Below are 25080 nucleotides of genomic sequence, written 5' to 3'. Positions count from 1 at the left end.
GGTCATCCGTCAGGAAACACGCGTGCCCTAGCTACAACACATGGCTCAACTTGTCGTCGAGCAGGAGCCCACGATCATCGGCTTGTACGGCTTACCAGGCTCCGGAAAGTCCACGATTCTGGACAACCTTCGAGCCGATCCCAGCTACAGCAATTTCCTGATCATCGAAGGCTCAGCAGTCATCGCCAAACTCGTCGAGGGAGGTCTAGATGCTTTCAAACGGCTCGGCGAGCACGAAAAGGACAGCATCCGCCGTGGAGCCACCGAGAAGATCAGAGATGAGTGTCTGGAGCAGAACAAAAATGCCGTCGTTGCCGGTAATTTCTCGTTCTGGAATGATGTTGCCCGAGACTACGCTGAAGTGTGGACGGATTCGGATGCGAAGGTCTTCACGCATGTCATCTATTTGGCTGTTGATGGCGAGAAATTGGCGGGATTTGTTGAGCAGGATGAGAGTCGACCTGACCGAGGACTCAAGCCCGCCGATCAACTGGACTACTGGAGGGACGAGGAGATCAGTCAGTTGAAGAAGCACTGCGCTGACAACAGCAAGGATGTCATGTTCAAGACTGTGACGCAAGGGATGAACTCGACGTTAGACGAAGTGAAGCAGTTGATAGACGGCAGGAATCACGATGAGAAGTCCAACCGTGACAGAGTGGCGGCCACACTGAAAGCTGCTCTCGAGCCCCTGTCTCCTGCACTGGACGCAGTCCTGCTCATCGACGGCGACAAAACTCTGGCACCGCACGACACTGGCGCTCTACTCCAGAAACAAATCATAGGCCCAGGCCCACGCAAAGATCCTCTGCCAGGTATCTTCAACACCCACGGCTACACTTTCACGGGATTCCGCGAAGCTGCCATGGAGTATGAGAAGGAGGGCAGCGATGCTCACTTCATCGGGGAGTGTGAGAAGGTCGTCCGGCGTGTCAAGATGCACCCGGAATTTGTGTATCTACTGCAACAAGTCGCTGGCTCACAATCGGTCAGGGCGCTCGTCGTGACGTCTGGCCTTCGTATCATCTGGGAGCGTGTCTTGGAGCAGGCTGAATTGTCTCATGTCGTCAGGGCCATCGGTGGTGGACGAGAGAAAGACTACGTCGTCACGCCCAAGATCAAAGCCATGATTGCACGGGTTCTGAAAGAGAATGGCCTCTACGTTCTTGCTTTGGGCGACAGTGTGATCGACTTGCCAATGCTGCTGCAGGCGGATGAGGCTATTGTAGTCACTGGAGATGAGAAGAGCCGCAGCAAGTCCATGGAGGTTGAGGTGAAGAGAGCTATCGCTAAAGACTGTCTTCAGGCACGACAGATCTTGTTGCCGCCCACGGTATCTGCAAGGCTAGACGGAGAAAAGCTGCCACACATTCGACTCGAGGACTTGAGCGTCACCAATGCCCTATTCGGCACCTTTGAGCATGTTGAAGCAACCGGCAAAACCGCCGCCAAACTCCTCATGACACCGAACCGAGACGCCGCGGTCCACGGCCCAGCCCTCAGAGAAGCCCATCGCAACGTCGGCCGCTACCTCGCCACCGAATATCTCTCCGAATACCTGGGACTGCAACAATACCAGACGCAGCATGTTCAACCAGGCAAATCAGCAGACGGCTACCGCCTCTTCCACGAAAAGATAACCCTCCTCATCCCTCTCATGCGCCGCGGCGAACCCATGGCCTTCGGAGTCAGCGACATCTTCCTCCTCGCAGCATTCCTGCACGCAAAACAACCCGCAGACATCGAGAAGAAGCATCTTCGAGGCATGGCGAACGCCATTCTCGTAGACGGCGTGGTCAACTCAGGCGACTCCCTTGTCGAGTTCATCAAGCGTGTCCGGGAGCTGCGTCCGAGTGTTAGGATTGTGGCGTTGAGTGGTGTGACTCAGGAGGATGCTGTGAAGAATTTGCCGGGCAAGCTGGCGGGGTGTGGTGGTGTTACGCTCTTTTCGTTGAGGACTTCGGAGAATAAGTTCACGGGCAAGGGTGGGACGGATACGGGGGCGAGGTTGTTTGGGACGACTGAGATGGAGTGATTGCGGCTTTTGGTGGGAGATGTGGAAATGTTCCAATCGAACCTGCTTTGACCCTTGGATGATGTTTCCGTAGAAAGGTCCATCACCGTGAGGTGCGAAGACTTTGCTAGAGTACAGACTTCGTCATGTAGATTCTCGTTGATAGAAGATCGAAAAAGGGGTCTTTTCCGGGCCCGAAACCAACCTCATTGACATCATCGATCCCACCTCCCACATATCCCATTCCTTCCCACTTCTTCCAACCACCTCTACCATTTCACACCTTCCCCACCACCCGCCACAAATGTCTCCCAACAGCAAACCCTGCACCCTCTGCACCACCCCCCGCGACATCCTCGTGCGCTGCCAAACCGACTCAACAGGTAAATGGCACTTCGTCTGCCCCGGCGCCTGCTGGCGAAGCGTCTCCGGTGGCGAGGAAGATGCTCGCGGCTTTGAGAAGGAGTTTCCTCATTATCGGTATGGAGGGATGTGGAAGAATCGACATGCGGACGGGCCGACTAGTGCGAAGAAGCCGAGGAAGGTTGCGGAGAGGCAGAAGGAGAGGAGGGCTGGGAGGGGGGAGGAAGGGAAGGAGGAGTCTGGGGAGTGCTGATTGTGGAAGAGGTCGTGCATGGTCGTTTGTTCTGAGGTGTGATATGCGTTTGCTGCTCCAGGATGGGAACCGGTGCGATGATGAAGAACTTGCGGAGCCTGGGGAGACGTTCGCATCTAATGCTCATAAGCTGTTAATGGCCTTAAAGCTGGAGTTCCTACCAGACACATTATCCTCGCGATCGACTCAAGCCGGCACAGAACATGATTTCGAGGTTGACAGTTGCCACATTGAGGGTTTGGGACAAGGGATCACAATGACCTCTCGCTTTGGCTTAATGATTTGAATAGGACCAAGTCGCCCGTCCAAGCGACTTCTGTCAAGAACCTTGCAGCGTTATCCAAAAAGGTTCGGCGTTCAGAGATACACGTTGGCTGCGGCTGAACGCAATGCGAGCTTAGTGCAAGCTCGTATGTTATGCAACAGCGCTGTGCGCGAAACGCCGAGCGCAAATATATCGAGAACGGGAAGTGCCAGCTGAAAAGGAGGCTTGATGCAGGAATATAAATGGCTCAGCTCGTCCCATCCACAGTCTGTTGCAATTCGACGGCGACACTCCCTCGATATGGCCACGGCAGAAGACTATCGGCGCATGGGCGTTTGGGCGTCTGTCAAGGAACCAGACCAGAACATCGACCGTCGAAAATGCACTCGTCAAGTTCCAATGGAAGTACTCTGCTTCGGTCTGCCACGAACAGGCACGCAGAGCATGCAAGAAGCGTTGACTATCCTCGGCTATCCGACCTACCACTTTTCTTCGATATTCCGCAATTGTCGAGATGGCGAAATGTGGAAAGACGCCATAAGTGCCAAGTTCAAGGGCGTGGGCCAAAAATATGGAAAGGAAGAATTCGATCAGTTGCTGGGACACGTCAGCGCCACGACAGATGCTCCCTCGATCCTGTTCTGGGAAGAACTCATGGAGTACTATCCAAGCGCGAAGATCATCCTGGTGGAACGGGACGTCGAGAAATGGGTCGCAAGCATCTCAGTCCTGCTGGAAGGAATCCTCAACCCCTTCAGTCGATACGTACTCCAATACACGGATCCATGGTACTATGCCAGAATCGCAGGCTGCGGAATGCGATGGATGGAGGCACTGTGCGGCTCAATGGAGTTCCAGACAGCCAAAGCCAACGCTCGAGCATCGTATCGGAGACACTATGAGCGTGTGCGAGATACGGTGCCTAAGGAGAGGATGCTCGAATTTGAGCTGGGTCAAGGGTGGGAGCCACTCTGCAAGTTTTTGGACAAACCGGTGCCGAATGTGCCGTTCCCGCACCGCAACGAGGCGCACACCACCAAGGCGGGCATAGATGTTTTCATTGTGAAAGCGCTGATGAACTCCTTACGGAACATAGCGGTGGTGCTTGGGTTCGCGGCCATAGCGATGTATCTTGTCCGCCTGTGGCAGTGAATGCCGGCGTGAGGAATGTGGCATAAGTGTCCAATAGCTTCGAATAGCCTGCCCAATATTGGCCCACCATTTTCAAGCCAGCGCGAGAGATGCCAGTTGTAGTATCGCGGAGGTATAGACATCGTTGTGCGGCTGAGACTCTCATCAGGAGCTGAAGCGAAGGCGTTGAGAATTTGAGTTTATTTCAGACATCGCGATATTTGATCTAAGCCTATTGAGTATAGATGGTCTGTGGCCTGAGATAATATCCAGTTCGGCGTTTTTCGGCGCTCCGGCGAGCGTTCTGTTCACCTCACCTCTCTCACAACACTTTCAACACGTTATGGCATCCAAGCGGAAGCGTATTGTGGCTTGCGACTTGTGTAGGGAGAGGAAGGTGAAATGTGAGCCTCATCTGTGGACAGACAGGCCCGTTCTTTCTGACTTTATACAGGCAACGGCGAGCTTCCATGTACTAACTGCCTGGACCGTGGTGAGAAATGCTTCTTGTCCGATAAGAAGTCGAAACGGCGACTGTATCCTACTGAAGAAGAAGATCCCCTCACTCAACGCTTATCACGCATCGAGGCCTTGCTAGACGAGAAATCAGCTCGGCCTTCGGAAATCGCCACTTCCACTGGTGATTCCACAAATATTTCGAGAGAAGTGCACAATCCGACATCTCAAACGAATGTTCGTAAGCCTGGAGGGCCGCCTGCGTCAAGTACAATTCCAGATTCTTCTCTGGTCTCGCTGCATCTTGCACCCGAGCGAGCCTCTCCAGCCCGAGAAGACGGCAGCGTTTTCTCGGCAGACACCAGCAACCTGGAATACGTAGGCCCTCGAACCTTTCTGTCTGTTTGCTCCGCTCCTGCTATGTCGTGGATCTCGAGTCAGTTACGAAATGATTCGTTCCAGCCGGTTGCGGCTCGCTTGCTGCGGAATATCACCACTCGTTTGAGATCATCACAGTCGATCCCACTCGAGCGCAAGCTCGACCCAGCTCCTGAAGATGCTTGGAGGTATACAGCTGCCTACTTTACCGAAGCCCCGGAGGGTGCTTTTGGCGTCGTCGATCGTGCTCGATTCGAGAGGATGCTGCGAAAACACTTTCAGGGTACCCACTCAATTGAATACGACCCGGCTTGGTATGCTCTACGAAATGTTGTCTTCGCTTATGGTTGTCGGATCTCCCTGTCGAAGACTGCGACTTTTCGAGAAGCCAACGAGGAGTCCCAAGGATGGTTTTACAATGCTCTTGCTGTCCACACTGACCTTTTGTACTTTCGCACTTCAATCGTGGGTTTGCAAGCCCTGATCATAATGGTCTGTATGCATCCTGATGCAAAATCTTTGCAAGTCTGGCTAAAGCTACATAGGCTTGCTTCACCGAGACTCTTGGAGGGCCTTCTCTGCAACACATGCTTGTTGCTTGTGCTGTCCGTCTGGCTTTCGCTAAGGGACTACACCGCCAGCCTTGCCCCTCATGGAAGCTGCATCCAGACGAATCATCCCATCGCAGTTGGATCTTCTGGGCCATTTATTGCCTGGACAAGCACATATCAGTCCGTTCAGGTCGACCATCTGTTCGTTGAGCTTTCTGTCGAAAGGTACCCGCTGACAAGCAATAGGCCGTGGATGATGATGAAGTCAGTTGTCCCATTCCGACTTCCTCTCCCACTTCCAATACTGCCAATGTATTGTACTGCACAACGATGGTGAAAATGGCCAAGCTGCTCTCCCGCATTGGTAAAGAGCTCTCCAGTGCAACTGCCATGGGGCAGCACCCCGAGGTTGCGCTCGGTCGTGTGAGAGATCTGGACGAAGAGCTCCAAGCCTTTGCAGATTCATTGAGAGACGTTGTCAATCTGAAACAGTCGTCTAGCATCGCGCCACGAGTGAACGGACTGACTATAGAGCAGACTTCACGTATTCGACTAATGTACTCCGAGCTGGTCTTCGCTCTACACTCTGCCATCTCACGGCCGTGGCTTCGGTTGGTCTGTCCAAGTCAAGCTGAAAGTGGGCCGTATCAATGCCAGGTCTTGTACTCAACAGAGATCGCAGCATCCACGTCCCGCGGTGTGATTTTGGCTTGTGCGAACATGCACTTGAGCGCACAATGCCAACATTGGTGAGAGGTTTCATGGCTCTGCAATACAACAGTGCTAACGATTTTCAGGTACGCCTTGTCAGTGCCGATTACCGCTTGCATCGATCTGTTCACCTACGTCCTGCAATATCCCGATCGGGAGTCCACTCAGAGTGACCTGTCTCTGCTCGATGTTGTGGCCGGTCACTTTGCCAGACTGGAATTTGCTACACAATCAGTCATGTCGAATTCATTCGCGAGGGAAGTCGCGCAGTTGGCGAGGACGATGGTCGCTACAGCAGGATCGATGAAGCAACACGGCACCAATGCACCTCCCTCGAATACTGCCTCGCATCAACCGCCACAGTTTGCCCCAGAGTCTGATCCCGGCGATCAGGGCCTACCAGGCGAAGTAAGTGCTGCCTCGTGACAGGTAACCACGGTTCGTGAGACACCCTTCGCTAACATGGCTGGAAGTTTGACATCGATTCGTGGTTCAACTTCAACGTGGAAATGTGGCTCCCGATAGAGTTTTGAGCTTCTGATTCGACCCATGGATGGCCTCCAACAAGAAAATCATTGAAGCCTTTCAGCTTCACTTTGTCTGCAGGTGCTTTTAGAATCACCACAGCATGGCGTATGCCATCCGTAGTGTCTGCCAAACGAGAATGATTTCGGCCAACTGCTCAAAAGCGGTGCACCCCTCCGCCTTCCCGCGATAACGAAATCATTCGCTTAGCTTGTTCTGGTCCAGTGCTGGGTGGCATCTTCAAGGGAACCCAACCTACTTCCTCGAGCGAGGCACTGTAATGGCGGATGGAAGTGCAAAGATCACGCAAACATGCAATATCGTCTTAAAGCCGGCGCAATCCTGAAAACGAGACAATATGCCGGGAACTCTGCACGGATACTCACGGTCCTTGATTGACACTTGAGCAAGAGAGGTAGGTGTCATAGATATCACCTCTTGGCACGAGAGAGCAAGAGATAGCTGCTGCATGCTAATATATTGGCAGACTCAACTTTCTGCCCCGGTCCTTGCTCGTCGATTGGACGGCGCAATTGACAAAAGCGTGCATAGCGTGCTTCATGTCGGCGAATTGATTGCGATTGAGCTAGGAGGAGGTGACAGCCTTCAGCGTTAGCGCGGATGGGCTACAACCTGCCTAGTCATGAGCGTGATTGTTCGAACCTGCCACTTTTATCCTAGCAGCTGCGACGGACTCCTGTAGGGTTCATGCGTTATCGAGGTCCTCGTGGACAGTTTCGACAGCCTGAACCTTGCAGAGTCGCTCGCACGTGAAAGGCGTGGGGGCCGACTTGAGGCTCTTTCAAACACTTCGATCGTGGTTGTCATCGATCCAGCCGTTGACGACGTCGACGTTGGAGGTTCTCGCGTGGAATCACCAATTGCTGCTGTGTTACCCGCCTCGAACGCCTCGTATCAAATTGAGATGCTGCCGGCTTTTGTGGCAAGCAAGCTGTGAGCTTGAAGGCTGCAGGAACAATGTGTCAAGACCGAGCGGCAGACATGGATCGGAGCGGTAAACTTGGGTATGCACAAGACATTGTCTGTCTGCAGACGATCAATCGACCAACTGACTATCAGATGCTACCGAACTTCCACGACCAGTGGGCTGGCGAAAGGATCGACAACGCACTCCAGCTCGCCACAGTTGGCATTACCACCGATTCTTCAACCGCCATCTGCAGCCATTCGTCTTTGTGCACGCCGACCGCGAAATACACCTATCTTGGAGAACAAAGTATGCCAAAGCCACAGAGTCACGACGTTACAACCCTACTGCGACAAGCTCTTTGTTGGCAAGGCTTGGACCGCAGAGCAACTGGACCGCAAGTGGCAGGTGAAATTTGTGCTTGTGGCCGTCAACGGTGGTAATATTTCTTGGTACGGCAGCTAAAACCGTTTATGTCGAAAGTGCCCAGCCTTGAAAGCTGGGCATCTTTATTCTCCTACGGAAAGCGGGAGGGATCGACCTGCAGCCAAGCGCGCGGGAGCTGGTCAGGCGAACATTGAACGCAGCAGATTTGGGGCAGACCCCGACGACGGGCATGCAGGTGTTCATCCTGACCGTTCGGCAGGAGATCATGCATCCTACCACAGACCACCCTCTCTCCTCCAACCACACGCCGCGATTTCGACCATGTCCGCTCCAAGAGCTCCAAGATGCACGCCAGCATTGCTGCAACAGAACACTGCCCTGGCCCTTCGCTGCATGCCATGCCTTCCGCAAAGGGAAGGAGATCCTACAGCCGTGAACTTTACCAGTTTACAGAGACAATATGCTTTCGAGCTACACCTCCGCAAGGTAGCAACTGGCTGGTGATTGCATATCTCTTCCCACCACGCCCAACAAGCGAGCCAGCACGCGAGATTCTGTCAGCGGCCACGCCTTCCTTTGTCGCAGATGGCAAGAAGGCGAACGCCTCGGTTGCAGCATGGCGATAATGTGCCCATGGTGTCTCGAAGGAGGTCGTCGTCGTCTATATAAACCATCATCTCTCCCGCCTTCAAGACTACGATCTGCATCCAGCTCCAGCATCCACTTCTCCAGCCTAGCATTCAGCATCTTCACTTCTCAACATGAAGTCGTTCTTCAACTTCCTCCTGGCTGTGCCAGCAGTTCTTGCCGCTCCTCAGATCAACCGTCGCCAGGATGAGAACACTGTGCCCGGCAAATGGATTGCCCAGATCAACGAGGACTCTCCTCTTGCCAGCGCTCTGTCGACTATCCAGACCCTTGCTGGAATCGAGGCCAAGCATCAGTACGAGATTGGCTCGTTCAAGGGCTTCTCCTTCGACGGCGACGATGGTGTCCTAGACATCCTTGAGACGATCGGTGCCATCAAGTCCGTCGAGCCAGACCGAAAGGTCTACGCCAGCGCCCCTGTCCCAGCGGCTGAGATCGACGCTCGCGCTCTCGTTCAGCAGAGCCCAACGACTTGGGGTCTTGCTCGTATCTCTCACCGCGCTCGTGGTGCCAACAACTACATCTACGACAACACTGCTGGGGCTGGCAGCTACATCTACGTTGTCGATACTGGAGTCTACACTGGCCACCAAGACTTTGGAGGCCGTGCTTCTGCAGGTGCCAACTTCGTCGAGGGCGAGAGTGCTACTGATGGCAACGGCCACGGTACCCACTGCGCTGGTACTACTGGCTCTACCACTTATGGTGTTGCCAAGCGCGCCAACATCATTGGTGTCAAGGTTCTCGGCAGCGATGGCTCTGGATACAACTCCGATGTGATTGCCGGCATCAACTGGGCTGTCAGCAACGCCCAGCAGAACAACCGCATCTCGCGCTCAGTCATCTCCATGTCCCTCGGCGGAGCTTATGATCCCCAGTCGAACAACGCCGTTGCTCAGGCCACCGCTGCCGGCATGTTCGTTGCCGTCGCTGCTGGCAACGATGGCAAGGATGCCTCCAACTACTCCCCAGCCTCTGAGCGATCTGCCTGCACCGTCGGTGCCACCGATATCAATGACAACCGTGCCAGCTTCTCTAACTTCGGCTCCATCGTCGACATCTTCGCCCCAGGTGTCAACATTCAGTCTACTTGGATTGGCAGCTCCACTGCTACCAATACCATCTCCGGCACCTCGATGGCCACTCCTCACATTGCTGGTCTTGCCGCTTACCTGCTGGCTCTTGAGGGCACCCGCTCCCCCGCTGCTCTCTGCTCCCGCATTCAGTCGCTTTCGACGAAGAACACGATTGTGAACCCTGGCTCTGGCAGCCCGGTAAGTACCCAATCTTTAAGTCCAAACATTCGAGTGTCATTGTGCTAACAACGTCCTCAGAACTACCTCGCCTACAACGGCAACGGTGCGTAGATGATTGGATCGAATCAAAAAGCATAGCGTTGCATTGAAGGAACGATTTTGAAGTGAATGATGACGAATGATGACGATTCATGAGGAATGCTTGGATGCGCGGCATGACTTGGCATGCGATGAAGTTGCGGGACAACTAGAATATGCATTGTACATACTTTGCTATACTTCATAAAGATATTCTTATGCAGTCTAAAGGTTTCGGTGTTAAGCAAGTTGATATGGAGTGATGTCCAAATAAGCTCGTCAAGGGATGGGCAGGGGTAGACGAGAAGTTACGAGGAGGAGCCGAAGTTGATCTTCTGCGCTTCAACAAGGCAATTTGGCGAACACCTGCTTGATATGCCCAGGCGTCACCAAATGCTGAGTGAGTCTTGGAAAAGAGAGCCGGCTTTCAGGAGGAAGAAGCGTAGCCAATATCGACATCATTATCCGGATCCAGCACGAAGGCAGCCCACCATGTTAATCGACTCGGACCCTAACACTCACTTCCTGAAGCCCTATCCAGCGGTGAAGTCGGAACAAACATCTGACAATGGCGTTCCTTGTGTAACCGCACCGAATGGCTAAGCATTATGCGACTTCGATAAGTGCCGCGATTCGTATCCAGCTTCGTCTGAGCTGCTGACTCCCCCGCTTCGTCAGGTCAGCTTCCTGGTCTCAGGTACATCTATCTCGAAACAGCAGTTGTCGCGTAATAACAGAGGGTTCCGGAGAGAGTAAGCCACTGAGCTTCGCTTAGCCTTGAAGGCTGACGGAGATTGTGCTTTTTGGGAAAGACGTGGAAGACATATGAGAAGAGGAGGCTCGCTCGCTGTTTCATGGGAATGGTCTTGATAAGGCCGGGTGGTAGTTTCTGGAACACGACTCGAATCCCACACAACGGCTACGATGGATGCGGTCGATCTAGTCGTTGTCGGCTGTGGTTGGAATGGCGTTGCAATGGCGAAGACGTACCACGAAGCGCATCCAGCTGCCACGATACGCATCATTGACACCGCGGACTCTGTAGGGTGATGTTGGGCTAAGGAAAGGGTGTATCCTGGGTTGAACACGAGTGAGGAATCTGAAGCTAATGATGATGGGGTTCGGAGATTGCTGACGATGTTTGTTCCTTGAAGACAATATTTTGGGATCGTACGAGTTCAGCGACTTTCCAATGGACCCTTCTCTGGTTGGCAGTCGGCAAAGGGCACACATTCCGGGTGAAGGAGTCCATAGATACTTCTGCGAGGCTGTCCAGTACTTTGACCTCGAACGTTTCTTGCTCCTACAGACCAAAGTTGAAACTGCGACTCTACGAGATGACAACTTGTGGCAACTCTCCTGCTCTTCCACGTTGTCTCCGGGTTCGCAGAGCAGTCTGCTTGCGCGAAAGCTGGTTATCGCTACTGGCCTCACATCCGAGCCGTATATGCCGACATTCCAAGGACAGGACTCATTCCAAGGTCTGCGAATACATTCGAAAGAATTGAAACCTCGCGCCGATGATCTTTCGAAATGCCAAAATGTGGTGGTAATTGGCGGGAACAAGTCAGCGTGGGATGTATGCTACAGCGTTGCTCGACGTGGAGGAAAAGCACACATGGTAATGAGGCCTTCAGGAGGTGGGCCAAGTTGGGTCTGGCCGAGGAGATTAAAGTGGTTTGGATGGCAAACGTCTTTACCAAGGCTTACCATGATTCGGATGTTTACTCTTTTCGACCCGTGGCCATTCGCCGAGAAAGGGACGATCTGGAGCAAAGTCAGAGACTTCTTACATCAATCCACGCTGGGGTTGGCGATCACCAACGCTTTCTGGAAACTACTTGGGCGACACATATGTCGAATCAACGGCTACCGCGAACACATCGGAACTGAGAAACTAGAACCTTGGGCGTCTACGTATTGGATGGGCAACTCACTAAGCACTCTCAATTACCCGAGTGACTGGTTTGAACTTGCGAAGAGTGGGAATATACGGATACATCATGCGGATGTGGCTTCTCTTTCCGGAAACAGTGTAAAACTGACAGACAGGCTTGTAGAGAACGTTGATGCCTTGGTCTGCTGCACTGGCTGGAGCGCATTACCGCCGATTGATTTCCTGCCCTCCGAAGCCAGGGAGTTGCTGGGTATTCCGCAGAGTGAACTAGAATCAGAGTCTTTGCTCGCGCGGGAGGCACAGAACTGGATTCTGGACAAGCGCCCATATCTGCGCAACACTTCTCGGGTGGTACAGGACACTGTGGCGGGGGAGAAACCATCCTCGAAAGAAAGAACGACTCCGTATCGACTCTACCGCTATGTGGTTCCGAGCAGCGAGCGACTGCTAGGAGCCAGGAACCTCGCTTTCGTCGGTATCGATTTCTCACTTCAAACCGTTGTCCTTGCACAAGCGCAGGCTCTTTGGATCACTGCTTTTTTCAAGGACAGACTACCGCACATGCGCGGTTCGGCCTTGGATCACAAGCAAATCTTACATGATACGATCCTCCAGTCGGAATACCAAGAGCTGCGTCGACCGAAAATCGCAGGCGGGGCAGGTGAAAAGTTCCCTGATCTGGTCTTCGACAGTATACCGTACGTCGATATCCTCCTCGGGGATTTGGGTCTCGAGGCGAAGAGGAAGGGCAATAATTTCAGGGATCTTATGACGCCGTATACTCTCAAACATTATAGAGGGTTGGTGCAAGACTGGTTGAGGACAGTCGAGAAGTGACGTGGCACGTGCTAGCAACATTGAGCGTGAGCATGTGATAAGGGGCTTGAGTGAAGTGGATTTTACGGCTAGGGGCTTGGCAGCTTCGACTTCACTTCCTCGCTCACTTTTGCTTGTGCACGAGTCAAGAATGCGAGGATGCATCACGTGCCATCACATAAAAGACGTATTGGCTCATTTTTGAAGTCTCACATGCGTGGCAATACTGGAGACCATGTGGTCTTACAACGGCTGCGCCATCTTTATTTCTCGACTTCTCTTCTCTCGACTACAATCGTCAGACGGTCTATTGTCATCATAAAATAAGAGAACTAGATTCCTATCTTCACCATGGGAATTCTCACGAGCTATGCGCCACTGCAAGACATCTCCAACCGGATCGCCATACCATCGATCATCTTCGCCATACTCACGCCTCTTTTCGTCCTCGCCAGATGCGTCTGCGGCAGAATCCAAACCGGCAGACTCTGGACCGATGACTACCTTCTCATCGCTGCTGCCACCCTGGCCTTCCCCGGAACCGTCCTCATGATCAGAGGATGTTCGTGGGGCCTGGGAAAGCACGAGCACGACCTCCACACATACCCACCAGAGAAACTGCCTTTCGGCGACGGCGAGATCTTGATCGAAAAGACGCTGCAGATCTACTTCGCCGACCAGATCATCTACCAGATGTGTATGGGTCTCTTCAAAATCGCCGTCCTGGTCTGGTACATCCGCATTTTCAACACCGACAACAAGAAACGATTCAGAATGATCTGCCGGTGTCTTGTGGGAGCCATTGCGGTCTTCACGTTCGCTTCGATCTTCGCCTCCATCTTTCAATGCGATCCTATTGCGTCCGCGTGGCAGTCTATTCCCGCGAAGTGCTTCGATATCGATGCGTACTGGAAGGCTCGGGCGAACTTCAATATCATCACATACTTCATTGTGACTGTATTACCGATGCCGTCGATCTTTGGGATTCCGCCGTACATCGACGGGCTTCAGATGGGGAGAGCACGTATGGCAGCGCTTTGTGGGCTTTTTGGAATTGGGATCTTGTAAGTTGTGCTGATATGCATGGAAGATCACCGGACTGACAAGGTTTAGCGTCTGCATTACGGCGATTTTTCGTATGCAATTCATCGTGCCCGCCGCCCTGATGCGCGATCGAACTTGGTATTCGATCGAACTCATCATGTGGTCGATCGTCGAGAACAACTTGGGCATCATTTGTGCTTGTCTCCCGGCGATGGCGCGGCAGACGCAATCGGTTTTGAGGAAGATGTGCTGCTACAGCAAGGCCGGTCGGGGGAGGGACAGTGTTGCCGGTTTGTTGCCTTATCGGGCACCGAACGAGAAGACTCGTGATATGATGAGTCGTTCTACAACGGATTCATCTAGCGACTGGGCAGCATTGGAGGTTTAAGGAAGGGTGGGTGTCATTTTGGCGGAGTCGAGCACCAGGCTCGTGGTTGCATTGCTCTTTGACGCCAGATCCTCATGCAGCGCCTCTATTTCACTCTACCAGTACTCCAAACAACACACGTATCCTCGTTGTAGTCAATTCGATGATTTTCACGCCTTTGTAATGCAACGACTTACTTCACCTCCTTCGGGTCCATCAAGTCAATCTCCGGCTGCCGTCTGCGACATTGCACCTGAACATTCGGCGGCACAGTTATCTGCATCTCGGAGTAGACATTCTTAGGCGGAACGTACCCCGGCTCGTATCGCCAGTCATACTGGAGCAGTAAGAAACAGAACAAGATCTTGATCTCATTGCTCGCGAAGAATCGTCCTTGAAGATGTATTAGTTCTGTGAAGCCTTGAAGATATCTGAATGGATGGGACGAACCTGGACATGCATGCTGGCCATGACCGAATAACATGTTGCTCGGTGTGGTGGTGACGAACTGGTGACGGGTCTCTTCACCTGGTCGCTCGCGCATCTTGAGGAATCTGTACGCATCGAACTTCTCCGGCTCTGGGAATGCTTCCGCGTCCCCGGGCCCATCGTTTTCGACCATTACGAGGCTGCCTCCAGGCAGAATCGTGCCGTCGGATAACTCTATTTCACGTTTGGTGTACCGACCCATGCCGCCTGCGATCATAGATTAGTTAGGCTGTGACTCTAGTTCTGCAGATGGGACGACTCACCAATACCCATGGGGTAGCACCTGGAAACTTCACTCAGGAATGAGTCGAGCAGCTTCATCTTGTAGAGTGCAGTTTTGGCCCAGCCGTCCTCCTTCAAGACCCGGATAATCTCCTTACGCAATTCATCAACGATTTCTGGAGCTTGGCAGCATTGCATCATGGCCCTTGTGGTCATCTCAGTTGTTGTGTGAATGGCGGCCATGCTAAGCATCAGCTGTCCGGCGACGAAGTTGATGGGGCGGCCTTTGGCGATGTCCATCATCCACCTGAAAGCATCTGCCGTTTTGCTTGATTTCTGATCGACTTGAGTGGCACTCTCTTGGGATTTACGCACCTGTGATGCCAGTAGCCGTCGAGCATCTGCAACTTGCTTACGAAGGTTTCTGCAATGGGGTATGAACCAGACTGCGATTGGCCGCAAGAGCGCAGGAATTTGGTGTAAGGTTGCTGCGCCTGTAAACAGCGACACGGTGTTCTCCTTTGCGATGTGGATGTATTCCTTTGTAAAAGTTTCACATCAGCCATCTGGTCGCGCTGTCCAGATTGCCCAGCAAGGCCTCTCACCTTATTTCGAGCGAGGTCAGTTCCTGCAAAGACGCGCGTTGACACTCTCGCCACGATGTCGAGTAGCGCCTGCTTGATTTCGAAAGTACTCCACTCCTTGTGGTCGCCGAACCACTCATCAATGCTGAATTTACTTTCTTCGACGACGTCTTGCGTGACTAGACCCAAGCTTTGGGTAAGCTTGACCCGTACCACATCGACCATGAGCCCATCCGGACGGAGTCCTTCTCTCATGCTGTCAAAGCCAGGCTAGCAAGATATTAGTGCATGTCCCCGACCCACAGTCCATTCGACCAATATACCTGGGTAACGTGAAAGTCCCTAGCGGCAGATGTGCTGAAGTCCAAGTCTTTGTGGTTGCGCAGTTCATCTGCAAACTTCCTCGGAAGCACGATCCTGTATCCAGCACCAGTCGCTATCTGGTAGATGTTTGAACCGGAGCTGAGCTCTCTTCCTTTTGCTCTGATCTCGAGGGGGCGGAACATCCAGGACATATGGGGAAGTAACCAGGCTTTGATCCCTTTCTCTCCAAGAGTAGTCACTGGAAATCCGGCATAAGGTCGTTGCCGAGTCAGAAGGGAGTAGATTGTTGCCAGAGTGACGAGAACGACGAGACCAAGTAAAGATACTGGTATGGTTGTAGGGCGAGGAAGAGCCATATCGGCTGATGGAGGTACGTGATCCATGATAGGAGAGGCTCAGTTGTTTGCGAGAAGTAGGTCGTTGCCAACGAAGGTGAGAAGTTGGGAATTGTCTTTAATACCCATCAAAGCTGTGTGCTGCCGATTGACCCTGGCAAGTCGCCCTGGGGTAGTCCTTTTCCCAACGAGGATGGCGCAAGAGTGCGAGTGGGGAAGATGGACTGCTTCGATGCACAAATACATCGAACAAGCACGGTGAGCGAATAATGCAGACATTGGCCGGGAAAGACATGTTTGCTTTGCGGGCCGTTTTGGGCAAGAGGCCGCGAAATGTCGAGTAGTCCTGTGGCCGTCTCAAAATGTCAAGCGGTACTGTGGCCAATATCGTATAGACTTTCGACGTCGACAGGGCAAGCTGCTAGGATCACATGTTTCGAGTTGTGCAAGTTATGCAGAATCGGGCGCGGCAATGGCTCGGGTACTCTACTTTCCGATCAACAGTGCATAAATGGTGAGTGAATGCAACAACCGTGCCTGAACAGAGCCTTCTGAGATGATGGAGCCGCAACTTATGCATAATTTAGGACTGCGGGCGGTACTAGGTAGTCGCTGCAGCTTCGCGGGGGTGACGTCCACATGGAATCCCCTGTGCCTGCCAATGCACTCGATCGTCGCCAGGCCGAGATGCACAATGCCGTGTGCATGGTGGGAGACTTGTGTCTGGCTTTGACCGCAACAGAAGGTCTCGCCCTGTTGTGCTAGCCCTCGCGGGAGGACCTCGTTTAGATGCCCGTGGTGTTGTTCACAGGCGGCAGAACAGGCCATATGAGGCCGTAGCAAATCCAGTACTAGGTTATGCGCTGCGCAGCCACGGCAGCCGAACGTCTCTGGAGCAGCTGTCGCATCTTGCACACGCGTAGTGAAGGCAAGGCAAAGAAGCCGTGCCGGCACCCCATTCTGCTACCAACCAAAAAGCTCCTGGTACGCATCTGCATGGTGCTAAGCGATCCACTTCAGCGTTTGAAGTCTTCCCTGACTGGATCCCAAAACCGTGAGGTGCTGGCATGATCTGACGTTGGCGTATTTGCAGTCGAGGTAGTGGCTTCCATCCGAGCGGGCCCTTGAGATGCGACCAAGGCCGCGGCTACTCCAGACGCCTCATTGATAGACTCCGGCACATCATCAGAGACATTGTCATCATCCACCGCCACGTCAGTGCCCGCCGACTGGCCGCGCTTTCGACTAGACCCGCTGTTTCGATCCTAACAGCGGAGGGCGAAAGGTCAGCATCCTTGCAGTATGAGAGCAGAGGTTTTGTGCAACGTTCTTTACATACATCGCGGTAGCGGAACACGTGCCACAACAGCCACCGAATTATCCAGTTGTCTTCGTAATTGCCGTCTCGGTCGTGGCCGAGTCCGTACATGATCTTTGTCTCTGGCCGTGCATAATGGTAGATATAGACAATTTCGCTGTTGACAGCGGCTTCATCAAGCTGGCTGAATGTGTAAGGTGGCTCCACTGCAGGGTTGTCCTTGAAGGCCGGGGCAAGAGCTTCGCGGTTGCTCGTCATTCTCGACCATCCTTCAGCGGCTTCAGTCTGAAATAAAATCAGGCTACGAATCAGACCATTCATTGATGTGTCTTACCAACCTTCATTAGTGAGTACAAATATCTATGCATCTTGTTAGCTTCCTCTAGTCCAAGCCGGTTCATGAACCTGGCCTTAGAATCCGATTGCGCCAAGGGATGTGCCATGGGTGCCATTATGATTACTTGGGAGGATGTGGTTGATGCCAAGATCATGGGGCGGGCACAGTGACTCTGAAGTATATAAAACGCCTCCGATCGATCGCAAATCCTCCTAAGGGCTTTCACCCCTTGAGTGTGCATCGGACCTTGAGCTCCTGTGAGTGCTTCGAAATTATTCGAAATTCATTCCGAGCCATTCGCCACGAAGCAATTGCCTTCACCCGGCGATCAGAAAGACTCCGTGCACGAGTCAGGCCAGCTCACTGGCTGGATAGGCACATAATTTCTGTGTAACCCTTGCAGAAAGATTGCATGCGTTGACCGAAACAGGCAGGTGGCTGGCAATTCACTTCGGCTGTTCAACCGCTCCCGCCGGGCCGGGATCCTTCTCCGCCGGGCCGTAAGTCGAGACCCAAGAACGAACGAATATCAGTCATCTGCGAGCACTCATCAATGCTCTAGACTTTGCTTCCCGGGTCTCATGGTTTGTCGTCTTCTTTCGAAGAAACTCCTCGCCATGCAATCGGTGAGAACAACTCGCACTTTCGACACCGCTGTGAAATGGCAAGTCGTCGCGAAAGCGGATGCGGGATTCTCCAGCCTGCAGGGTGTGGCCGCCAGATGACGGAAGGGATGCGTAACGATGGCTTCCCCGGTGGCGTCGATCCGGTAAATTCAGGTCCAAGGGAGTAATCGTTGCAGCCCATCTCATCGGATGTTACGACTCGTATGTTTGCGCATCGTGGCGTCGCGGTCAATCGGCCGTGCACGACATACGAGAGTGTGAAGGCCTCGCTGAACTCCTGCGGAGACATCGTGAACAAATTTCAATTTTGATTCCGATTCCTAGCTGTTCCTCGTCAGCTGAGAGACTCTGTGATTGAGAGGCTAAGAGGGCAACATCGTCTTCAGAGCGCTTCGGAAGCACAAGTCGGAAGTGAACAGCTTCTCATAATGTCCACTCGTTCTTCAGAGTCAAGTGATGCGACTCGTGGCTGGCTGTCCTATCCAGCCCGTCAGATCATGCGCTTTGGTAACAGTCAAGACTTGAAAGCGTCGACGTCTCGAGCGTGAAGTTGATTCATCGAGGAGGATCGTAGTAGACGAGGCTGAGGCTCGTTTTGTTCCGTTTCGGTGAATTGCAAGCCATTCCGGGTGTCGCTTTTCCGACGGTACGGCCAGCTGCATCAAGTGAGAATGCCATTCGATGATAAAAGGTCTTGCATGTCTTCATATCGGCAAAGAACATCCCATGAGGCATGAGACGTGTCGGCGAAGAAGACAGGCATACGTCCGGACCAGGGCAAGCATCCACCAGCTCCATGTCAGCAGCCGTCAGCCTCATTGAATATGAACCTTGACATAACCAGAATCAGCGGAGAAGCAATTGATTGGCATTGGCGACAGGACGAAGTTCGAAGTTGATGGATGTGCAGCCGGGTTGTACAATAGTCTTGTGGTGTGGACTTCAGTGCGGTACTAGTAGCAAAACACAAAGCGAACGCGTCGCTAATCGCTGAAGGTTGTATCGGCGCCCTCGAACTATGGTGAAGGACCAAAGCCTGAAGTATAACATGTTACATCCGGGCTCTCACAATTCGCATGTTCGTTGACGACATACCGCCTGTTCGATCTCGGCCTCACTCTCAGGATGATGTAAGGCATCTATTCTTCGTTTTCATGTATCATTTCGAAGTGCAGCCTCGAGAGTCATTGGGCCTGGTGTTCTCCGATGCCTTCGCTGACAGGTTTACCGCCCATTTTTGGTACAGTGGCATTAAGGGTAGTCTCAACGAGCAAGCTCTGAGTTATGCCCGGCCGGCCAATCCATGACAAGGCGTGCATCTACTTTGGAGGTTTCGGCGATGCTTGTACATCGGTCCAGTTGCGTTGAGCGATTCCGATGAGTGAGAATGCAGGGAAGATGACCTGGTGAAGGGGAGGAAAGGGACGGGACGTGTTTTGATTGACGCGCTAACAGACGCTATCCTCGCTTAGATTACTGTTTGAAGCGTAGCTCGAGAGCTTATTTGACCTCACTTCGTGCTGCATTGCCATCCGCATTCTGGCGTGCCGTGTACCGCAACATTGGTATTTCTGCGGCCATCTTCATCATCATGTATCCTCGAGACCCGGACTTGGCTCCTCCAAGACCTGCCCAAGGCGGTAGCGCGGCATACATCTACACCCATGGCAAGGGGCAGAAGAGCTGCAACTACTCCTCTTTTCAGCATCCACAGCTAACATCAACTTCGTCTCGTCAGACTGCCCTGCAATGATTTAGTAAGTGATAAGGCTAAACAATGATGATGCCATACCACCTGGACTGGACACAGGTGAGGAACGTTGGCAACGTAGCCGGAATACGAAGTCCAAGAACAAGAACATTCTTTCCCTCATGGCGATGCCGTTGCACTGGATGAGCCCCACAGAAAATATCGTCGCCACCAAAAACATGGCTACAGCAAGGAATGCGTCAGAAGGTGGCCGCCTGTTTCTGTTGTCCCAGGTGACACTTTGTGACAACGTATCCAATGCGATATCTACTGTACAGCGGAAACGGCGAACTCGAAGAAGTTCGCGGTAATGAAGACGAGGTCCGCACGTTTGATCCTCGGCCTCAAAGCTCTTACCGCGGTGGCTTTGGCCAGTCAAGATGGTAAGGAAGCAGCAGCAAGATCGCGCGGTGGAGAGGTCGCTGACATGGTGTGCCAGGCGTCCGAGTCATCACCGTCATTGTTCAGAAATATTGTGGTGTGCCTGTGCGCACAGCAAGTGAGTCCTAAAATCCGGACATCAAATCGCGGTCAGTCATTGACCGTTATAGCACTCGATCGTGACATCACTTCAAAGCAGCATCACCTCGACCGTTTCAGGGACGACTACGGGCATTGGAACGACGTCAACGCAGATCACAGCAAGCACAGTCTTGCCTACAAGCACGGCCACCGCTCCATTTGCTCAAACCTCGACGCTCTCCCCATCGTATGTGACGCTGCCTGTTTCCACGATTATTCAGACATCGACGCGATCGACGACTATCAGCAGTCCATACACAACGACCCTACTCACAGAATCAGATCTCACGACTACGAGTTTGCTGACTCAAACGACCACTCTGATCTCCTCGCAGCCCGGTCTTTCGAGAACCACGACGCAAATCTCCTCTCAGCCATCGACTGTAACTTCCACTGCAAGCGCCCAAACCGTCATCACATCGCTCCAGACGTTCTCATCGATTGGAACCCAAATTTCATCGATCACGAGTACTGTGGATGGATCGACGACTGGCCGGTCGACAGCCTCGACGTCTGCGCTGACGATTGTTACTGCTTCTTGTGCGTCACGGCGATCGCACCTGCTGTGACGTCGACTTCGGCTACTACGTTCTTCATTTCAACGTCGTATTTCACCACGACTAGCTACTACGCGGGCGCTGCGAGGACCACCACCACTGGAGGAACAGTATGCTCTATCCATGCTCTTTCGATAACGGCGACGGCACTGATTGATTGCTTAGGTCATTGTAGCCTCTCCATGGAGGACGACTACTACAACGTCTTTCTATAACCCCCTCGGGCACTTTCTCAGGAACGACAAGGAGTACTGCAGTGAGTTTGAGGCATGATCCCAATTCCAGAATAGCAGAAGCTAATTCTTTCCGAGGCGACCAACACTGCAGCGACTGCGACGGTCGTTGTGCAACAACCAGTCAGATATACGTGAGTACTACATCGTGCGCTTCAAAGGCAAGCACTCATGGCATTTAGGACGATCACGTGACCCTACAACGATCCAGGAACGGTAAGAACTCCTCCGCAGACCACAGCACTCGATGTTTCAGACTTGTTCTAATGTGGCATCAAAAGACAACTCGCCCCTCGACTTCGGTGACAGCTGGTAAGCCTTATGCATTCCATCCAAGATGTTCCCTCAGCTGACTTAACTTTCTTTAGCCGGCCCAACAACAGGTACCATTGCTATACAACAGCCCCTTGCCACTTTCGCATGCGCTGGCTACGCTTACTTGGTTACCGGAACATCACTGCAGAACCTCGATCTCAGCTCTGGCGCTATTTCGTCAACGACAAATGTGAACGTAAGTCGGACCGATCGTGATGGTCTCTCGTGAGGATGAGACTCACAACCTTTCTAGGTCACCTCGAGCGACCTCAACGCCGCTGGTTTCAATCCGCTCGAATCATACATATACGCTGTAGGGCGTGGATCGAACCCACAGGTCTTGTATCGCATAGGAGCGGCGGGTAGGACACAGATTGACGCCACACTACCTTCTGGCTACAATTTCATCGCTGGAGAGTGAGTCTAAACCCCGAATTATTGACACTATTGGACCGACACATCGCTAACGCAGCTTCGCACCAAGTGTGGACTCAACAGGGAATTTCTGGGTAGCTGAGCCCGCTGCTACCACCGATGGCTTCTACTGGGCGCAAGTGAATGTCAATCCGAACAGTGGTAGCGTCTATGGGTAAGTTGTCTCCATGGAGCACGTTGCTATTACATACTGATCTGTTGCAGGCAAGTTGTGGCGCAGGGTGTGTCGCAGAACACGCCAGACTCAGACGTCCAAGATTGGGTGTCTGTTCCCAACCAGCCGGGAGTCCTTTATGCACTGCAGATTGACCAAGACGGCTATACGCGGTTGCAGCAGTACGACACCGTCAATCGAGTATGGAACCCAGCGCTTGATATCGGAAATACTGTCACTGGGCAGAGCTCGCCGCTCAGTTTCACTGCTCTGTACGGCGCGAACGATGGGTACATTTATGCAACAGAAGGAACAACCGGTAAGAGACTACAGCAGAGCCTGATCCTCAGATATTTGTCACTGACCATTTCGAACTTGCCATACAGGACAAATTTGGAGATTCTCATACGACCCGGACACCCTCAGCGCTTCTTTGATTTCCCAAGGACCGACGGCGGTCGGTGCTGACGGAACTCGATGTGCAAGCAACAACGCTGCGATAGCACCAGCGCTCCCTGCCTTCTCCTGCAACCAATACGGATACTTGATTCAGGTAAGCCGCAGCCCATGCCTTAACTCATGTCCGAAAGGAGCTCTCTAACGGTCCTATAGACGAACAACATGTTTAGGGTAGACATCAGCAATGGCAGCGTATCCCGCTTCCTTACTTTGGAGTCAGGGCGCTCTTACAACGCCATTGGCTACAATTCGGTATGTCGATGTCTACCAATGCTTCCCGATTCAACGCTGATCTTCAACGTCTAGTTGGATGGCTACATCTATGGGTCCAGGAATACTAATCCTGCAACTTTGGTCCGCATTGCTAGCAACGGCACAGTACAGAGCGTGCTCGCCTCGACAGCGAACTATTGGTTACTGGGCGATATCGACTCCAACGGACAATACTGGGCTGCTCTGTGCGTGAATCGTCGTCGTCAGGATCGTTGTGCTAAGAAATTTTTAGACCATCAAATCCTCCCAGTACGACAACTTTGACCTATTCTCAGTTCAACATGAATCCACAAAGCTCGACATTTGGGAGCTTGATATCAAGTGGGACAGCAAACAATTGTGGGTACTACTTCGTCGATTGGGCCTACGTTCCTGGAGGAGGCTCAAACCTTTACGCCATCGGAACATCTGCGCAATCTACGACAGATACGAACGGGTATCTCATGCAGTTCAGCATGACTTCCCGTAACTGTGAGTCAACTTCGAATCAACGGCACTCGATCGAAATTCTGATACTACCCTTCAGGCACCTTGTTGGCCAATTTGGGCTCCCTTTATCCTGGCCAGACTCAAGCACACGTCGGAGCGACATATGCTACGGCCGACGGCTATCTTTACGGTAAGCATGCCTTTCAAGTCGATTCGGAGTGGATGCTGACTTCTTCCGGGAGCTGAGAACTTTAGTGGCAGGGTATGCAATGGTCTCATGATCAGAACCTTAGGAAACTAGTGTGACTGACAGCGATACCATAGATCTATCGCGTACGTGTTACGTCTCCTCCATACAGAGCCGAATTCGTGGCGGTAGGGTAAGAACGGCCAGACTCCAATGTAACACATGGGTGAAGACGTGGAGCTGACTCTTGAGAGACATAGATCGTCGGCAACGAGCAACGATGGTGCACGTAAGACATAAGATTCCAGTGATTATATTGAACGCCAGCTGACTCAAATTGTAGGTTGCGCTTGAGATGGATACACGGCACCACAATTGTACAATTCGCAAGCATACATCTTAGCATCAGTACAATGGATCAATTAGTTCTCTTCTTCAACACTCATCTGCATGCACTCCAACGCCTCATCGGGCCCTCGAATATATTGACCACTTTAGAGTTTGACTAACAGAAAGACCGAGGAAGTTTCAGCAGTGATCAGCAGCCTCAATGCCACCTCACCTAGACATCATCTTGTTTCAACTGTCCTCCAGACAGACCTACTCACCATGCCATCACGACTCACGACGTTCGCCATCGTCGCAGTCGTCCTCGCCATACTTCTCTCACCTCAGATAGCCAGCTTTGGAACCTCGGATAGCTGCATCGTTGCAGCCCCTCCGGATTTTGCTAAGCAAAAGGTACCGTTCGCAACACCAGACACTCTCACTGGAATCAATTAACATACCCGGGCCATCGACTTCGACTTCATCCGCACCGTCCAAGCAACCAACGGCGCCGCCTCCCTCGACGCCCTCCGCCTAACCCGCAACGGGCACTACCTCTCCGCAATCCTCTCCAACCCAGACGAACACCTCGAACTAACACCCCCGGATTTCCGCAAAGACGGCGTGCGGAAAGCCAAAGTCGTCAGCAACGACCACTGGAAATTTGTCTATCGCGAGGATTTCAAGTATGGCCAACGGGTGGTGCATTGGGTTTCTGTGAGGCCGAGTGGCAAGCATACTGTTTTGGAGTATGATCGGCGGTGGAAGGGGAGTTTGGTATTGCTTGGGTTGAGGTTGGTGGGGTGGGGCAGGGAGGGCATTGTGATTGAGGCGAGTGAGGGGGGTTTGGAGGGGTTGAGGAAGGCGATTAATGAGGCTTGGGAGGAGAGGGGTGGTTGATCAAATCGTCTAGCGTTCATTACCTTGATTGAAAGAGTATCAAATTGCTTTGCGTTTGGTACTTTCATTATACGGTAGTCGTTCCGTCAAACGTCTCATCCTCCCCATATTTACCGATACTTATAATGAGCCGCAAATGAGTTCTGTCTTAGCAGCGTTCAAATCTTGCCGTGGGTTCGACTCCTTACAGCAAGTACTGCTGTTAAGCTTGCCATCACGTCTTCAACACCCATCAT

General features: G+C 52.6%; 11 protein-coding genes across 11 annotated transcripts; 8 read left to right on the top strand and 3 right to left on the bottom strand.

Moving 5' to 3' along the window:
* Window positions 1-40: 40 nt before the first annotated feature.
* M409DRAFT_27654 (uncharacterized protein) lies at window positions 41-2035 on the top strand (the record flags this gene model as incomplete). The annotated part of the gene is made up of 1 exon (XM_033808660.1): window positions 41-2035. One exon carries the CDS (start codon window positions 41-43, stop codon window positions 2033-2035), a length of 1995 nt encoding a protein of 664 aa, XP_033662817.1.
* A 283-nt stretch (window positions 2036-2318) lies between these two features.
* M409DRAFT_27653 (uncharacterized protein) lies at window positions 2319-2630 on the top strand (the record flags this gene model as incomplete). The annotated part of the gene is made up of 1 exon (XM_033808659.1): window positions 2319-2630. The coding sequence occupies one exon, from the start codon at window positions 2319-2321 to the stop codon at window positions 2628-2630; it is 312 nt and encodes a 103-aa protein (XP_033662816.1).
* Window positions 2631-3195: 565 nt separating this feature from the next.
* On the top strand, window positions 3196-4047 carry M409DRAFT_69449 (uncharacterized protein; the record flags this gene model as incomplete). Its single annotated transcript, XM_033818300.1, has 1 exon — window positions 3196-4047. One exon carries the CDS (start codon window positions 3196-3198, stop codon window positions 4045-4047), a length of 852 nt encoding a protein of 283 aa, XP_033662815.1.
* Window positions 4048-8723: 4676 nt separating this feature from the next.
* Window positions 8724-9977, top strand: M409DRAFT_69448 (uncharacterized protein; the record flags this gene model as incomplete). Its single annotated transcript, XM_033818299.1, has 2 exons — window positions 8724-9884; window positions 9945-9977. 2 exons carry the CDS (start codon window positions 8724-8726, stop codon window positions 9975-9977), a joined length of 1194 nt encoding a protein of 397 aa, XP_033662814.1.
* An 891-nt stretch (window positions 9978-10868) lies between these two features.
* Window positions 10869-12678, top strand: M409DRAFT_69447 (uncharacterized protein; the record flags this gene model as incomplete). Its single annotated transcript, XM_033818298.1, has 3 exons — window positions 10869-10930; window positions 11012-11034; window positions 11099-12678. 3 exons carry the CDS (start codon window positions 10869-10871, stop codon window positions 12676-12678), a joined length of 1665 nt encoding a protein of 554 aa, XP_033662813.1.
* Window positions 12679-13008: 330 nt separating this feature from the next.
* On the top strand, window positions 13009-14089 carry M409DRAFT_27649 (uncharacterized protein; the record flags this gene model as incomplete). Its single annotated transcript, XM_033808658.1, has 2 exons — window positions 13009-13721; window positions 13771-14089. 2 exons carry the CDS (start codon window positions 13009-13011, stop codon window positions 14087-14089), a joined length of 1032 nt encoding a protein of 343 aa, XP_033662812.1.
* Window positions 14090-14261: 172 nt separating this feature from the next.
* M409DRAFT_27648 (uncharacterized protein) lies at window positions 14262-16043 on the bottom strand (the record flags this gene model as incomplete). Its single annotated transcript, XM_033808657.1, has 5 exons — window positions 14262-14461; window positions 14519-14764; window positions 14821-15319; window positions 15385-15633; window positions 15687-16043. The coding sequence occupies 5 exons, from the start codon at window positions 16041-16043 to the stop codon at window positions 14262-14264; spliced, it is 1551 nt and encodes a 516-aa protein (XP_033662811.1).
* A 312-nt stretch (window positions 16044-16355) lies between these two features.
* On the top strand, window positions 16356-16945 carry M409DRAFT_58697 (uncharacterized protein; the record flags this gene model as incomplete). Its single annotated transcript, XM_033813981.1, has 2 exons — window positions 16356-16536; window positions 16704-16945. 2 exons carry the CDS (start codon window positions 16356-16358, stop codon window positions 16943-16945), a joined length of 423 nt encoding a protein of 140 aa, XP_033662810.1.
* A 93-nt stretch (window positions 16946-17038) lies between these two features.
* Window positions 17039-17792, bottom strand: M409DRAFT_69445 (uncharacterized protein; the record flags this gene model as incomplete). Its single annotated transcript, XM_033818297.1, has 3 exons — window positions 17039-17287; window positions 17362-17625; window positions 17679-17792. 3 exons carry the CDS (start codon window positions 17790-17792, stop codon window positions 17039-17041), a joined length of 627 nt encoding a protein of 208 aa, XP_033662809.1.
* A 464-nt stretch (window positions 17793-18256) lies between these two features.
* M409DRAFT_58696 (uncharacterized protein) lies at window positions 18257-18592 on the bottom strand (the record flags this gene model as incomplete). The annotated part of the gene is made up of 1 exon (XM_033813980.1): window positions 18257-18592. One exon carries the CDS (start codon window positions 18590-18592, stop codon window positions 18257-18259), a length of 336 nt encoding a protein of 111 aa, XP_033662808.1.
* A 1771-nt stretch (window positions 18593-20363) lies between these two features.
* Window positions 20364-24844, top strand: M409DRAFT_27646 (uncharacterized protein; the record flags this gene model as incomplete). The annotated part of the gene is made up of 19 exons (XM_033808656.1): window positions 20364-20436; window positions 20493-20552; window positions 20605-21242; window positions 21298-21388; window positions 21444-21499; window positions 21548-21677; window positions 21734-21876; window positions 21934-22097; window positions 22153-22269; window positions 22320-22588; window positions 22656-22822; window positions 22882-22980; window positions 23035-23186; window positions 23234-23472; window positions 23528-23620; window positions 23673-23692; window positions 23755-23810; window positions 23878-23906; window positions 24444-24844. 19 exons carry the CDS (start codon window positions 20364-20366, stop codon window positions 24842-24844), a joined length of 2997 nt encoding a protein of 998 aa, XP_033662807.1.
* Window positions 24845-25080: the final 236 nt, after the last annotated feature.

Source organism: Zasmidium cellare (assembly GCF_010093935.1).
Source record: "Zasmidium cellare ATCC 36951 unplaced genomic scaffold M409scaffold_38, whole genome shotgun sequence".
Classification (NCBI taxonomy): domain Eukaryota; kingdom Fungi; phylum Ascomycota; class Dothideomycetes; order Mycosphaerellales; family Mycosphaerellaceae; genus Zasmidium; species Zasmidium cellare.
The sequence above is the reverse complement of the archived record's forward strand: the minus strand, read 5'-3'. Positions and strand labels throughout refer to the sequence as shown.